The following is a 14347-nucleotide window of genomic DNA, read 5'->3' on the forward strand; positions in this document are numbered from 1 at the left end:
TATACTTTCAATTTGCATTATTGGCATTTGTACACAGTTTTTTCATTTTGTTTGTTAAGCTATCATTTGCACATTATTATGTGGCACAGACCAAAAAACAGTATACACCAAACACTATAAAAAATCTGATACTGCATAAGTCTAATTCCTCTAACCGTATTCACATATCTACATTAAATGTATAGGCTACTGTAACTTACACAAGTCACTTTTCTAAAATGTTAGACAAAAATGCTTTCTGTTTGAAGTTACACTTATTTTCATAAGCACTGAGGACATACACAAAAATATGATATATGTATGTAGATAAACACATTATACATTTATTTGTAGATATTGTATAAGTGTGATATATCGCTTGAATATAAAAACGCAAAAGGATTATCATATGAGTTATGAAAGCACACAGTGTATGTTGTGTCATCCACACTTGTATGTAGCCTATGTAAAATAAGAATGATGGATTTTATGTATTTTAACATCATGTCATGGAACTACAAATCACACATCTGCAATGTGCAAATCCACAACCCTACATTGTCAACATGACTGTAATCATATGAGTGATTGATGGATTCTGTGAATCGTTACACAAATTATAGTAGTTACTGTATGCAGTTTTCCCATTTTGCAATCTATGTAGGCCTATAATCATATCAAGATGAGGGAATTAATATATTCTTTGAGTTTCAATAAAATACTTACATAACTGAAAAAATATAATTGATATCATGTTTTATTCATATTATTCATGTTTCTATGATTCATGTCAATATTGATGTCTGCTGGAGTCATGATTTGGTGGGAGAGGCCACAAGAGTCCCAAACCTCTGCATGCGCAGTTCACCACATTGAAAATGATTGCCTCAAACTCTCGGAAGTTCAGCCAAGTTGCTGTGATTTAGCTGGCCAGCTAGCTACATATATAACGTTAGCTAAAAGACGGTGCGACTAAGGTAAACTAGCTTATTTTATTGTTCCACTCTATATCGAGACATTAAGGATTATACATGGATTTACATCGCTTTTCGTTATATTTCGTTCGAAAACATGAATGGTAGCCACCTTTGGAAGAAGTTGTGATTGTTTTTTTGGCGCTCTAGCAACGCAGGGGAATGATGGTGGAGTTGAGCTAACAGGCTAACGCTAGCTTAATATGCGATAACAGAGCTAGCTTGGTTGCGATCGTTTGTGTCTGGAAAGTTTGGAAGAACTGCCCCATCCATTTGCCAGGGACTCGTAAGTATCCCCTATCCCTAAAATGTATTAGCAAATATATGCATTTGATATATTTTTGACCAATTACTAATTAGCTAGCTAATGTTAGTTAGCTTGGCTACTAACGTTAGCACTTCACCACAGACTTCACGAGTGCAGAGAGCTAGCTAGCTAACTTTAGCTAGCTAATTAGCCAGCTAGCTACAAATGAAGGTTCTACTACTAGCTACGGTAGTTTGTCCACACCACGTCTGACCAAGAGATGAAGATACTGACGTTAAATTAACTAACCATTTGATTAGTCATACCGTTTCATATCAATAAGGTAACTAAGCCAAAACCTTGTAATTGATCTCATTAAAAAAAGCTTTGGCCCAAGCCTAATTAGCTTTCCTAGCTAGCCAACGTTACCTTTATTAACTTGGAAGAAACAATGGCTAACTAACTAGCTAGCTAACTCCAGTTTTATCACAAACTAGCTAGCTAGATCATCAGTTGTCAAATGTATTCTTCCAGCTAGCTACCTAACTTGGCTGACAGTAAACTATATGTGTGCAGGGCAGGCCTACATCTTATGTTGGCATAGCAGATAAAGCATCATGAGTGCTCCTCAGCCTCGAAGGATGGAACCAGGGATGCTGGTGGCTGGATCTAGGTAAGAAAGAAACCCTCTGTTAATGAAGAGTTTGAAAGGTCACTTTGTCTCTTTCACATCAATCAAATGTAGCTAACTACGTAGCTACAGCTCTTCCCATGATGTTCATTCACTCACTGACACTATTGGCATTTATAATTTCACTTTCCTTATCTCCCAGACATCAGATGGTGCTCTGAAGAAGCCATGGGTAGCTGCTTGAGCTGTCCAGAGAAGGAGTCAATCCCAGATAATCATCAAACCAAGTTTAAGGTTGGTCTGTTGATCTGTTACAACAATCCTACTTCAACGGTGGTCCATTGCTGAGTCCACCCACATTCTAGGTATGACAGATTTCGCAACATGTCAAAAACAATCTGTAGACTTCCCACCTGAATGAATGGGAAATATTGGTTTCACAATGAATACCATCTTCAGTGCATTGCAGTGTAGACATGTTTGTGTTGACTGACACAGTGACCGTTGTGTAAAGTTATTTCTCTGTTGCCAGGTGATAAACGTGGATGACGATGGGAACGAGCTGGGCTCAGGCGTGATGGAGCTGACGGAGGCAGAGCTGGTCCTCCACACCCATCGGCGTGACGATGTTAGGTGGCCCTACCTGTGCTTGCGTCGCTATGGCTACGACTCCAACCTCTTCTCCTTCGAGAGCGGCCGCCGCTGCCAGACGGGACAAGGTCAATTAATAGAGATTTCCATTCCACACAATTATTGATTTCACTTATTTTATTAGTTGATTTTCTCAGCGTATGTCGCACTAGAGCTAAATTAACGAACGTATGTGGTGCCTCAGCTGCCTGGGCAGGAGTATACATACAACGGTGTAATAATGTTGAAAATGTATACAGATCCACAATAAAATCCCATGTAATACACAATGTTGTGGATCTAACATGAATCATGATAAACATCAGAATACATTGAATCACATCTGCAACTAGGTCATTAGGCCCCAACAACATCAGCTTTGTTATTGTTATATTGACTTGGACCAGTCATTGATTATGCAGCAATGCCAATGACACAAATGTCTGTGTGGTTATTTTTGGACTCCATCCATGCTTTCAAAAGGATGAGGTCTGGTGGCGAGAGAGAGGGAGACCTGGGGGTTGGGACAGGGGGGGTGGTTACTATGGGTTCCGGTAAGTCAGGCTCGTTGTGTTCCCACCTCATGCCTTGATGATGAATGACATAATACTGTGATCACCAGAAATATTAGTCAGAAATAGAATCATTATGGTATCATTGACTTAAGTAGGGATTGGATTGGATGTCCATTTAATTATTCTATTTCTGTGGTTACAGTATTGATGCCTGTGTCTGACTCTGTGTGGTGTTGTACTGTGTTTGAGAGGGAGTTGGGTTTTTTAGTTTGGTCGCACAAGTAGAGCAAAGCTGTGTGTTCTGTGTTTTCTTTGTCATTATGCAGTTTGACTTGTTTCAGGGATGGGATCGTGTGTAGTTTGTCTCTAATGTTATGCTGTACCTATGGTTGTTCCTAATGTGTTCCGTCTTGATATTTTACGATGCTATAATTTCCTTGTCCTTCATCTCTATCACTCTGTTGCCTTCCCCTACCCAGTCCTTTTAGATCAGTGATCACAAGGTCGACAAGGGCATAGGTGGCAAGGAAAAGTTTGAAGACCCAATAAATGTACAAACCTTTTGTAAACTTGAAGGTGTAAGCAGTGCTGATAATGGTTGTGCGTCTCAATTGTCTATATTGCAGTCGTGCTGCCCATATGCGATTCCTGAGTTGTTTTTTGACTGTGTTTTGACTGTTTCTTGACTGTGTGTGTGTGTCTTTAGGGATATTTGCCTTCAAGTGTGCTCGGGCGGAGGAGATCTTCAACATGCTGCAGGAGGTAATGCACAGCCACAGCATCAGTGTGGTGGAGGAGGCCGTGCTGGAGGCCAACCACCAGGCCAACCACCAGGCTGGTAAGACCGTATTCATCCTACAACTAGAACTTGTACAGACCCCATTATGAATACTTCTACCCATACTTGCAATGACCTAAAATGCCCATTGCCTCGTATATAGGGTTTCCGTTAGGAAAATGTGGCACCGGACATTTGGCCGGCAACATTTTAATTTACCAGACATTTGAGAAATGTACTGGACCCATATGCATTGGGTGTGTAACCTGAGCAGGGCTCAGAATGACAGAAATCACATTTAGAATATGGTCATTCATATTAACAGAACAAGTCGAGGATGCAATGATGTGCAGTCCTTCTTACTGAATTCTGATGGGCACTTTGTTAGAATGTTAGAATAACTGTCAACAGTTACTTTTCCTCAGCCAACAAGACGAGTAACGAACAGCAAAATCACTAGCCTATGTCAATCTACTACAGTAGAAAAGTTTAGGCCACCTATTCTATTGGTCAGCTTGTCGAGAAAGAAATGGCCTATTCCAAATAGACTCTGGGACATTGTCCCCACTGACCCCCCCAGTTCTTCCCTTCTCTATGTCTATCTAGCTCTGGGCTACTCTGTCCCCACCGTGCCCAATGGTGTCACCCGGATCCCTTCGGTGGGCGACACCCCCTCGTACCCCTCCACGCGCCACCCGTCTGTGGCCAGCACCCGCCTGCCCTCGGTGGGAGAGGAGTCCTCACACCCCCTGCTAGTGGCTGATGATGCGGTGAGAGAGCAGCTCAATAGCAAACTATAGTTTTTTTTCTGGATAAAAAAAGGGGCTTAGGTGGTGGTTGGGGGTGTGGCAGGCGCGGTCTGCCCATTGGCACGGCTCAATTTTAGAGGCCCCGGTCTTGGCGGTGTAGATAGATTTTTGCATTTGTAAGCTCATTTCCTGCAATTCTACACATTTCTCCACACAGCTGAGAGAAAATGTTGCAGTTTTAAAGATAATTTCCTGCAATTCTATGCGTTTTGCCATGGCTAATGCTGTGTTCTTTTGCTCAAACATAACTAAATCTATACTGCTAAATTCATTGTTTTGGGAATTTTCAATGATCACTAGCTGTCTAGCTTTATTTTGCTGATTGTTAGTTCTCAAAGATTATATTATAAAAAAAGATTTAGGTTAATTATCTTTTCTACATACTTTATATCTGGTTTTAGTCGTTAAAGTTTTTTTTTTTTTACACTGTTTGGACTTAGGTGACCCGAAATAACGCTTAGGCGGCCCGCACAAAGATTTCAATGGCAGAAAACTCCCTGCAAACGCATGACCATCTGAGGGAATAGAATAAGGCCAGCATACTGAAATACTCCAACCTGTATAGCTTTATACACTGAGTGTACAAAACATTAGGAACATCTTCCTAATATTGAGTTGCACCCCCTTTTGCCCTCACAACAGTCTCAATTCGTCGGGGCATGGACTCTATAAGGTGTCGAAAGCGTTCCACAGGGATGCTGGCCCATGTTGATTCCAATGCTTCCCAAAGTTGTGTCAAATTGGCTGTATGTCCTTTGGGTGGTGGACCATTCTTGATACACATGGGAAACTGTTGAGCATGAAAAACCCAGCTGTGTTGAAGTTCTTGACACACTCAAACCGGTGCGCTTGGCACGTACTACCATACCCCGTTCACTTAAATCTTTTGTCTTGCCCATTTAAACTCTGAATTGCACACACACAATCCATGTCATAATTGTCACAAGGCTTACAAATCCTTCTTTAACCGGTCTCCTCCCATTCAAATCTACACTGATTTTAAAGTGGATTTAACAAGTGACATCAATAAGGGATCATAGCTTTCACCTGGATTCCCCTGGTCAGTCTGTCATGGAAAGAACAGGTGTTCCTAATGTTTTGTACACAGTGTAGATGAAACGACCTTTCAATAGAAATGTTTTGGTTGTGTTTGGTAGAGCACATTTTGAGGTATCCTAGATCAGGGGTTCTCAAACTTTTGGGGTCTGGGGACCCCTTTTGTGATACATTTAACAGGGACCCCCTCATAATCAGAACACAACTCGTATTAGATACAAATGGCATACAAGGAGTTTTATTATGACTTCGGCAGTGCATGGCAGGACGAACCAAGTCTTGGGCCCTGGGAAGGAACATTGTAAAGGCCCGCACCATGGCATAAAACGAAACAAATCTGCTTTCAAGTTAATTTCCTGCAATTCTATACATTTTGTTATGGGGCAGAGATTTCTTGTTTCAGCTTTAAAGCTAATATCTTGTAATTCTACACATTTTACAATGAGGCAGAGAGAAGTTTGCAGTTTTAAAGATTAAATGACAGTGCAATTATGTTTTTAAAAAATATTTTTGGGGGAATACAGGAAGTATTGAGTTGGGAAATGTATAATTGATGGAGTTACTATGGATACCAATATCCCTGTGAGCCTCCCTGGCCCATGTTGCTCAGGGTTAAGAACATAAATTGTAGATTAATAATATTACCAGGGTCCAACGTTAACTTTTTTTCTCTCACTGGCCAAATCTACTGTCCCGGACATGGTGTCGTTTTTAAATGCATTGGGGTCATGCAGGGCCTGTTGGCATGCTTTCTCTCTGTATTCATCTATTAATAGGCTAGATTTGGTTATAATGATACAGTGCATTCGGAAAGTATGTTTCTACAACCTGATTGGAGTCCACCTGTGGGAAATTAAATTGATTGGACATGATTTGGAAAGGCACACTTGTCTATATAAGGTCTCACAGTTGACAGTGCATGTCAGAGCAAAAACCAAGCCATGATGTCTAAGGAATTGTCCGTAGAGCTCCGAGACAGGATTGTGTCGAGGCACAGATCTGGGGAAGGGTACCAAGAACATTGAAGGTCCCCAAGAACAAAGTGGCCCCCATCATTCTTAAATGGAAGAAGTTTGGAACCACCAAGACTCTTTCTTGAGCTGACTACCCGGCCAAACTGAGCAATCGGGGAAGAAGGGCCTTGGTGAGGGAGGTGACCAAGAACCCGATGGTCACTCTGACAGAGCTCCAGAGTTCCTCTGTGGAGATGGGAGAACCTTCCAGAAGGACAACCATCTCTGCAGCACTCCACCAATCAGGCCTTTATGGTAGAGTGGCCAGATGGAAGCCACTCCTCAGTAAAAGGCACATGACAGCCCGCTTGGAGTTTGCCAAAAGGCACCTAAAGGACTCTGACCATGAGAAACCGTGGTCTCGGGACAAGTCTCTGAATGTCCTTGAGTGGGCCGGACTTGAACCTGATGGAATGTCTCTGGAGAGACCTGAAACTAGCTGTGCAGCGACCCTCCCCATCCAACCTGACAGAGCTGGAGAGGATCTGTAGAGAAGAATGGGAGAAACTCCCCAAATACAGGTGTGCAAAGCTTGTAGCGTCATACCCAAGAAGACTCGAGGCTGTAATCGCTGACAAAGGTGCTTTAACAAAGTACTGAGTAAAGCATCTGAATACTTTTGTAAATGTGATCATTTTTTGTTGCAAAAATGTCTCAACCTGTTTTTGCTTTAATCAATTTGAGAATAAGTCTGTAACATAACAAAATGTGGAAAAAGTAAAGAGGTCTGAATACTTTCCGAATGCACTGTATGTGAAAATTGCGCGTTTCTATGTTTTGTAGTAAGAAAGATGGCGTATAAGTGTTTCCAATGACGTCATAAACCAATTAGGCAATTAGTAGGCAATGCCAACTCATAATTGGTTCAAATAACACAATGCACACCGATGTCATTGGAAACACTTATCTTCCTTTATCTTTTTTAATACAAAACATATTAACACGCAATTTTCACTTATGTTGATGTTGGGGTGGTGATTGAGGTTGAGAAATTGTGAAATTTCCCGTTAAGCCGTTCTGCGTTCCAAACAAGATATGGACTTGGCTACAGTAGGCTAGCCAAGACGAATGCTAGGTGTCTTTGTAGCTTTCTTTTTGCAGACTATCAACAGTAACCAGCATATTACTAATATGTCACTACTGAAGGTTTACTTTTTTTAAATCACTTTCCCTAAAATAAATAAGATCAGCGGGTAGATTGATGGGTCATTCTTTTAACTCTGGACAGCTCACGTGTGCTGTGTGAAGGCATTAACTCATATACTGCTCGAGAAGTTGTGACTCGCGGGAGCGTGGTGGTACTTCAATGAACGGCCAATCATATTGCTAAAATATAAATAGCATGACTTTTCCGCGTGTAGTCTAGTCTTCAATGGATTTCGATGGTGGACTGCGACAGAGCAGGTAAATGTTGAACTGGAACGCAAAAATTGCGCTGAGAAGTTACTGGTTGCTGTTTTTACTGGCCCCGGGCCATCATGTCGGACCCTGATTACATTATATGGTATTACACCCTATAAACTTATTCCATGGATCCCTTGGCCAAAATAATATTCATTTAAATTGAGAACCCTGTCCTAGACTAAAGAGAACATCCACTGTTCCACTTGTGACGTCGATGGGTAATAATGAGTTTATGTAAAAGCTGCTGAGTTGGTGTGATGACGATGTTATATTAATCCTGTCTCCTGATCCGTCTACAGATCCATACCTATGTGAACACCACAGGCCTGCTGGATGACCAGCCCAGCCCTCTGACTGCTCCAGCCCCTCTGGACAGCCCCGACTCAGGCCAGTCCCAGTGCCCCCCTACACCCCCTCCTCCACGGGTAGCCAGACCAGAGCCTTTGCCCCCCATGCCCCAGCTCCAGGAAGAGCCCCAGGTACTGCTGGAGCCCCTGGGGGTGCGCTTCGTGCTGGGGCCCACCCCTGTGCAGAAGAAGATGGCCAAGGGGAAGCAGTCGACTGGGGATGGAGATGGAGAGGAGGCAGGAGAGGACCCAGAGTCCCCGGATCCTGGAGAGGGGAAGACTAACGGCCACACGGACACACACTGTGCCACCGAGGCCCCAGCCCCACTGGAGGGCCAGCCTCAGCCGCCCCACACACACTCCAACGGCACCTCGGCCTCTGTCGGGGCTCCTGCTCCAGCAACAGCCCCCCGCCTCCACCGCCCACCCCCCCTCACCCCCGACACCATGCAGAATGTCAACAACTCAGCCCAGCGACGCACGGCCCTCCTGGACTATGAGAACCTGCCGGCCCTGCCGCCCGTCTGGGAGACCCGCAAGCCCAGCAACAAGGAAGTGGAGAACAATGGAGGGCCCCACGGTGGAGGAGGCCAAGGGGGGCTGAAGACGCCCTCCCTCAACGGCCTCAACCACCACCACCACAGCCTCCTCCACCACTCCTACTCCCACCCCCTGTCAGCCTACCCCCCTCTGTCGGCCATGGAACCCTCCCACAACTACGTCAACACAGAGAATGTGACGGCTCCTCTAAGCGCCCGCTGTGCCCCCGACATGGTACGCCGCCGCACCGACGGACCCACCATCTTCAACTTCGACTTCCGGCGGCCGTTGGGGCCGCTGTGTCAGGAGCCTCCCAAGACACTCAACTACATCGAGGTGGAGATGGAAACTACCACCACCTCTTCCTCCGCAGCAGCCAAGGGTGCCTCCTCGGACACCAGCAACCCCCACACGCCCCGCACCCCCACCTCGCCGCTGCCGCCCACCACCCCCACCCGCCGCACTGAGCTCTACGCCTTCATTGACATCGAGCGCACCGCCGCCATGTCCAGCCTGCAGAAGGCTCGGCCGCGCGACGATGGAACGTCGAGGAAAACACGGCACAACAGCACGGAACTGCCCACCAAAAGCACTGTCTGACTCTGAACTGATTCTCCTGGCACCTTTTTCTACTATGAACCCCCTTTAAAAAAATATGAAACCAATGTGAAGGCAGCCTACACAGCGGACTTTCTTAATAAACACAAAGACAGAGAAACACAGGCCATGGAGACATTGAAAATGCATTCAAAGAGACTCCAGAAAGCTGTCTTAAATTAGATATAAACAGGCTTTTTGTTGTATGTGTGGTTGGTTTACCTGTAAGGGAATTCAGGTAGACCAAAGTAGGTACTTACTTGCAATATACCAATTTATTCCTATGGTAATATAATACCTCTTCTCCTTCACTCATTCTACAGTGCATTTGGGTTGTTTATTATGTTAATAAGACTGGACTGCATTCCTCCTCACCCAACCCCCACCCCACCTCACCCAACCCCACCCCTCCTCTCCTCTATGGTACAAATCAGTATTACTGAACAAAGCATTCCATTTAGCCTTTTTGTATGATATGATTCACTACATGCATTGCTGCTGTAATTTCAGTATCTGAGGATTACATGGTACACTATATGTTTCTGACAATGTACAGTAGATTCTGGCACAATAAATGTCTGTTCTGTTTTTATGTATTCAGCTGATCAATGCTCCCCCCCAACTCTAGTCCTAGATGACCTAGCACTGAATCGACTACTAACTAGATATGATATGGCATGTCATAGGTCGCGTTCCTCTGTCCAAGCATTGCTGACACATGCCAGATCTTACAACGCCTGGATAGGTATGTTATGTATGGGCAAACCACATATGTTCTAGCAATCTGTTGCACGACGGCACAGTAGATGACGTGGCACGCAACCATTGGTTGATGCATGCAACGTCTGAGCAGGGGAAAGCAAACAATGTTTTCCACTGCCAAAGGTTTGATGCAGTTTTGAGACTTGGTGTTGGGTAAGACTCTATGTGTAAATGATTGGATGTGGTTCGATATCCCTCTTGTTAATTCTATTTGAACAAATCAGATTATGCCATCTGATATCCCTGCAGTTCTAGTTTTGCTCTCAGCCCTTAAATTTATGATATTCTTCTAGCGACAAAGGTTCTACTTGTGGGTATTCATAGTGGAGCTGCCCATCACAAAAAGTGTATGAGCCAGACAACTGATTGTTCAGGATGTCACCATAGTGAAGGAGCTAGGAACATCAGGGTGCCTTTTTTTGAAAAGTAGACTCGGCGATATGACGTCATTTAGGGCACTATTCAATCCGTATCGCGGAAGTTCAACGTTACCGTGTGATTGAAACTTCAAGGCAATGATCCCGCATTTACGGTTAACGCTGCATAATTGTCAGCTCAATCGGAAATGGCCTTTACATTTCTATTATGCTATCTGTAACGCTTCAGCAAGCCCTTAGAGGTACTGCCCCTAAAAACCAACTAATCCATTTGAAAACGACCAATGTGGCATCTATACGAGTCAGAAACATTTATTCTAGTGTCAAAATTGACAAAATGTAACTGGGATAATTTTTTTAATAAAGTCGGTCTCTAAAACTGAGTTTGGGACCCACCGCCGTCCCGCTCATTATTAGCAAGTGAGCGCTGGTGCCATGCGAAGGAAGCTATCATGCGGAATATGTGGTTGGAGTTCGTTGGTTCCCAGTGGTGGTGAGTACTGTCTACTGGTAGCTAGACCATAGACTGCTGGTTATGTATATGTTTTTAATCATTATCACTATCTTATCTAGCTAGCAGACTAACGTTAGCCTACCTCAATACCATACCGATTTGGATTGGAAACACTAACGTTTCAAAAGAAGGCAGATCATTAGGAAACACTTGTCATAATTGTGATGTCGCCAGATTTACTTTAGATGTATAATAACTTTAGCCAGTTTAATCAAATTGAGGAGAACACCGTATTTTAGCAAGCTAACATTAGCATTGCTAGCTATTTTTGATGAACTGTGATAGTAACCGTAACGTTAATGGCAACACTGCAATCTCTAAAGTAAATTTGACATAATATGGCAAAGTTGTTTCCTACTAATTATTTAGCGATGTCATCGTATTCCCATGCCACTCAATTAGTTTAATTTAGACGAAACAATCACATTAGCCTCCAAGGTGCAACCCATGTCTAGGGCACAAATAATTATTGGATGCAGCTGGTGGTACTAGCTAACTCATGTATTTCAATTTTTTTATTTAACCAGGTAAGCCAGTTGAGAACAAGTTCTCATTTACAACTGCGACCTGGCCAAGATAAAGCAAAGCAGTATGATAAAAACAACGCAGTTACATATGGGGTAAAACAAAACATAAAGTCAAAAATACCACAGAAAATATACACTGCTCAAAAAAATAAAGGGAACACTTAATCAACACAATGTAACTCCAAGTCAATCACACTTCTGTGAAATCAAACTGTCCACTTAGGAAGCAACCCTGATTGACAATACATTTCACATGCTGTTGTGCAAATGGAATAGACAACAGGTGGAAATTATAGGCAATTAGCAAGACACCCCCAATAAAGGACTGGTTTTGCAGGTGGTGACCACAGACCACTTCTCAGTTCCTATGCTTCCTGGCTGATGTTTTGGTCACTTTTGAATGCTGGCGGTGCTTTCACTCTAGTGGTAGCATGAGACGGAGTCTACAACCCACACAAGTGGCTCAGGTAGTGCAGCTCATCCAGGATGGCACATCAATGCGAGCTGTGGCAAGAAGGTTTGCTGTGTCTGTCAGCGTAGTGTCCAGAGCATGGAGGCGCTACCAGGAGACAGGCCAGTACATCAGGAGACGTGGAGGAGGCCGTAGGAGGGCAACAACCCAGCAGCAGGACTGCTACCTCCGCCTTTGTGCAAGGAGGAGCAGGAGGAGCACTGCCAGAGCCCTGCAAAATGACCTCCAGCAGGCCACAAATGTGCATGTGTCTGCTCAAACGGTCAGGTGGGGGTTGTGCTTACAGCCCAACACCGTGCAGGACGTTTGGCATTTGCCAGAGAACACGAAGATTGGCAAATTCGCCACTGGCGCCCTGTGCTCTTCACAGATGAAAGCAGGTTCACACTGAGCACGTGACAGACGTGACAGAGTCTGGAGACGCCGTGGAGAACGTTCTGCTGCCTGCAACATCCTCCAGCATGACCGGTTTGGCGGTGGGTCAGTCATGGTGTGGGGTGGCATTTCTTTGGGGGGCCGCACAGCCCTCCATGTGCTCACCAGAGGTAGCCTGACTGCCATTAGGTACCGAGATGAGATCCTCAGACCCCTTGTGAGACCATATGCTGGTGCGGTTGGCCCTGGGTTCCTCCTAATGCAAGACAATGCTAGACCTCATGTGGCTGGAGTGTGTCAGCAGTTCCTGCAAGAGGAAGGCATTGATGCTATGGACTGGCCCGCCCGTTCCCCAGACCTGAATCCAATTGAGCACATCTGGGACATCATGTCTCGCTCCATCCACCAACGCCACGTTGCACCACAGACTGTCCAGGAGTTGGCGGATGCTTTAGTCCAGGTCTGGGAGGAGATCCCTCAGGAGACCATCCGCCACCTCATCAGGAGCATGCCCAGGCGTTGTAGGGAGGTCATACAGGCACGTGGAGGCCACACACACTACTGAGCCTCATTTTGACTTGTTTTAAGGACATTACATCAAAGTTGGATCAGCCTGTAGTGTGGTTTTCCACTTTAATTTTGAGGGTGACTCCAAATCCAGACCTCCATGGGTTGATAAATTTGATTTCCATTGATACGTTTTGTGTGATTTTGTTGTCAGCACATTCAACTATGTAAAGAAAAAAGTATTTAATGAGATTATTTCATTCATTCAGATCTAGGATGTGTTATTTTAGTGTTCCCTTAATTTTTTTGAGCAGTGTATATACAGTGTGTGCAAATGTAGCAAGTTATGGAGGTAAGGCAATAAATAGGCCATAGTACAAAATAACTACAATTAGTATTAACACTGGAATGATAGATGTGCAAGAGATGATGTGCAAATAGAGATACTGGGGTGCAAATGAGCAAAACAAATAACAATATGGGGATGAGGTAGTTGAGTGGGCTAATTTCAGAAGGGCTGTGTACAGGTGCAGTGATCGGTAAGGTGCTCTGACAACTGATGCTTAAAGTTAGTGAGGAAGATAAGTCTCCAGCTTCAGAGATTTTTGCAGTTCGTTCCAGTCATTGGCAGCAGAGAACTGGAAGGAATGGCGGCCAAAGGAGGTGTTGGCTTTGGGGATGACCAGTGAGATATACCTGCTGGAGCGCATACTACGGGTGGGTGTTGCTATGGTGACCAATGAGCTAAAATAAGGCGGAGATTTGCCTATCAGTCTATAATTTTAATGGTAGGTTTATTTGAACAGTGAGAGACAGAATAACAACAACAAAAATCCAGAAAAACGCATGTCAAAAATGTTATAAATTTATTTGCATTTTAATGAGGGAAATAAGTATTTGACCCCCTCTCAATCAGAAAGATTTCTGGCTCCCAGGTGTCTTTTATACAGGTAACGAGCTGAGATTAGGAGCACACTCTTAAAGGGAGTGCTCCTAATCTCAGCTTGTTACCTGTATAAAATACACCTGTCCACAGAATCAATCAATCAATCAGATTCCAAACTCTCCACCATGGCCAAGACCAAAGAGCTCTCCAAGGATGTCAGGGACAAGATTGTAGACCTACACAAGGCTGGAATGGACTACAAGACCATCGCCAAGCAGCTTGGTGGGAAGGTGACAACAGTTGGTGCGATTATTCGCAAATGGAAGAAACACAAAATAACATCCAATTTGCTGAGTAGAGTGTTGGAGGCTATTTTGTAAATGACATCGCCGAAGTCAAGGATCGGT

At 44.2% G+C, this 14347-nt stretch overlaps 1 protein-coding gene across 2 annotated transcripts; it reads left to right on the forward strand.

The window, feature by feature from the left end:
* The first annotated feature begins 798 nt into the window (after positions 1-798).
* Positions 799-10112, forward strand: LOC121559024 (fibroblast growth factor receptor substrate 2). 2 transcript variants are annotated; one of them, XM_041872317.2, is made up of 7 exons: positions 799-1239; positions 1777-1873; positions 2034-2125; positions 2364-2550; positions 3683-3814; positions 4361-4524; positions 8336-10112. In XM_041872317.2, the coding sequence occupies exons 3-7, from the start codon at positions 2060-2062 to the stop codon at positions 9521-9523; spliced, it is 1737 nt and encodes a 578-aa protein (XP_041728251.1). In that variant the 5' UTR covers positions 799-1239; positions 1777-1873; positions 2034-2059; the 3' UTR covers positions 9524-10112. The 2 variants fall into 2 exon arrangements, with proteins under 2 accessions (XP_041728251.1, XP_041728252.1); XM_041872318.2 differs by lacking the exons at positions 799-1239; positions 1777-1873; positions 2034-2125 and having other exon boundaries at positions 2464-2550; positions 2945-3814.
* The last annotated feature ends 4235 nt before the right edge of the window (positions 10113-14347 follow it).

This window comes from Coregonus clupeaformis, chromosome 19, assembly GCF_020615455.1.
Source record: "Coregonus clupeaformis isolate EN_2021a chromosome 19, ASM2061545v1, whole genome shotgun sequence".
NCBI lineage: Eukaryota > Metazoa > Chordata > Actinopteri > Salmoniformes > Salmonidae > Coregonus > Coregonus clupeaformis.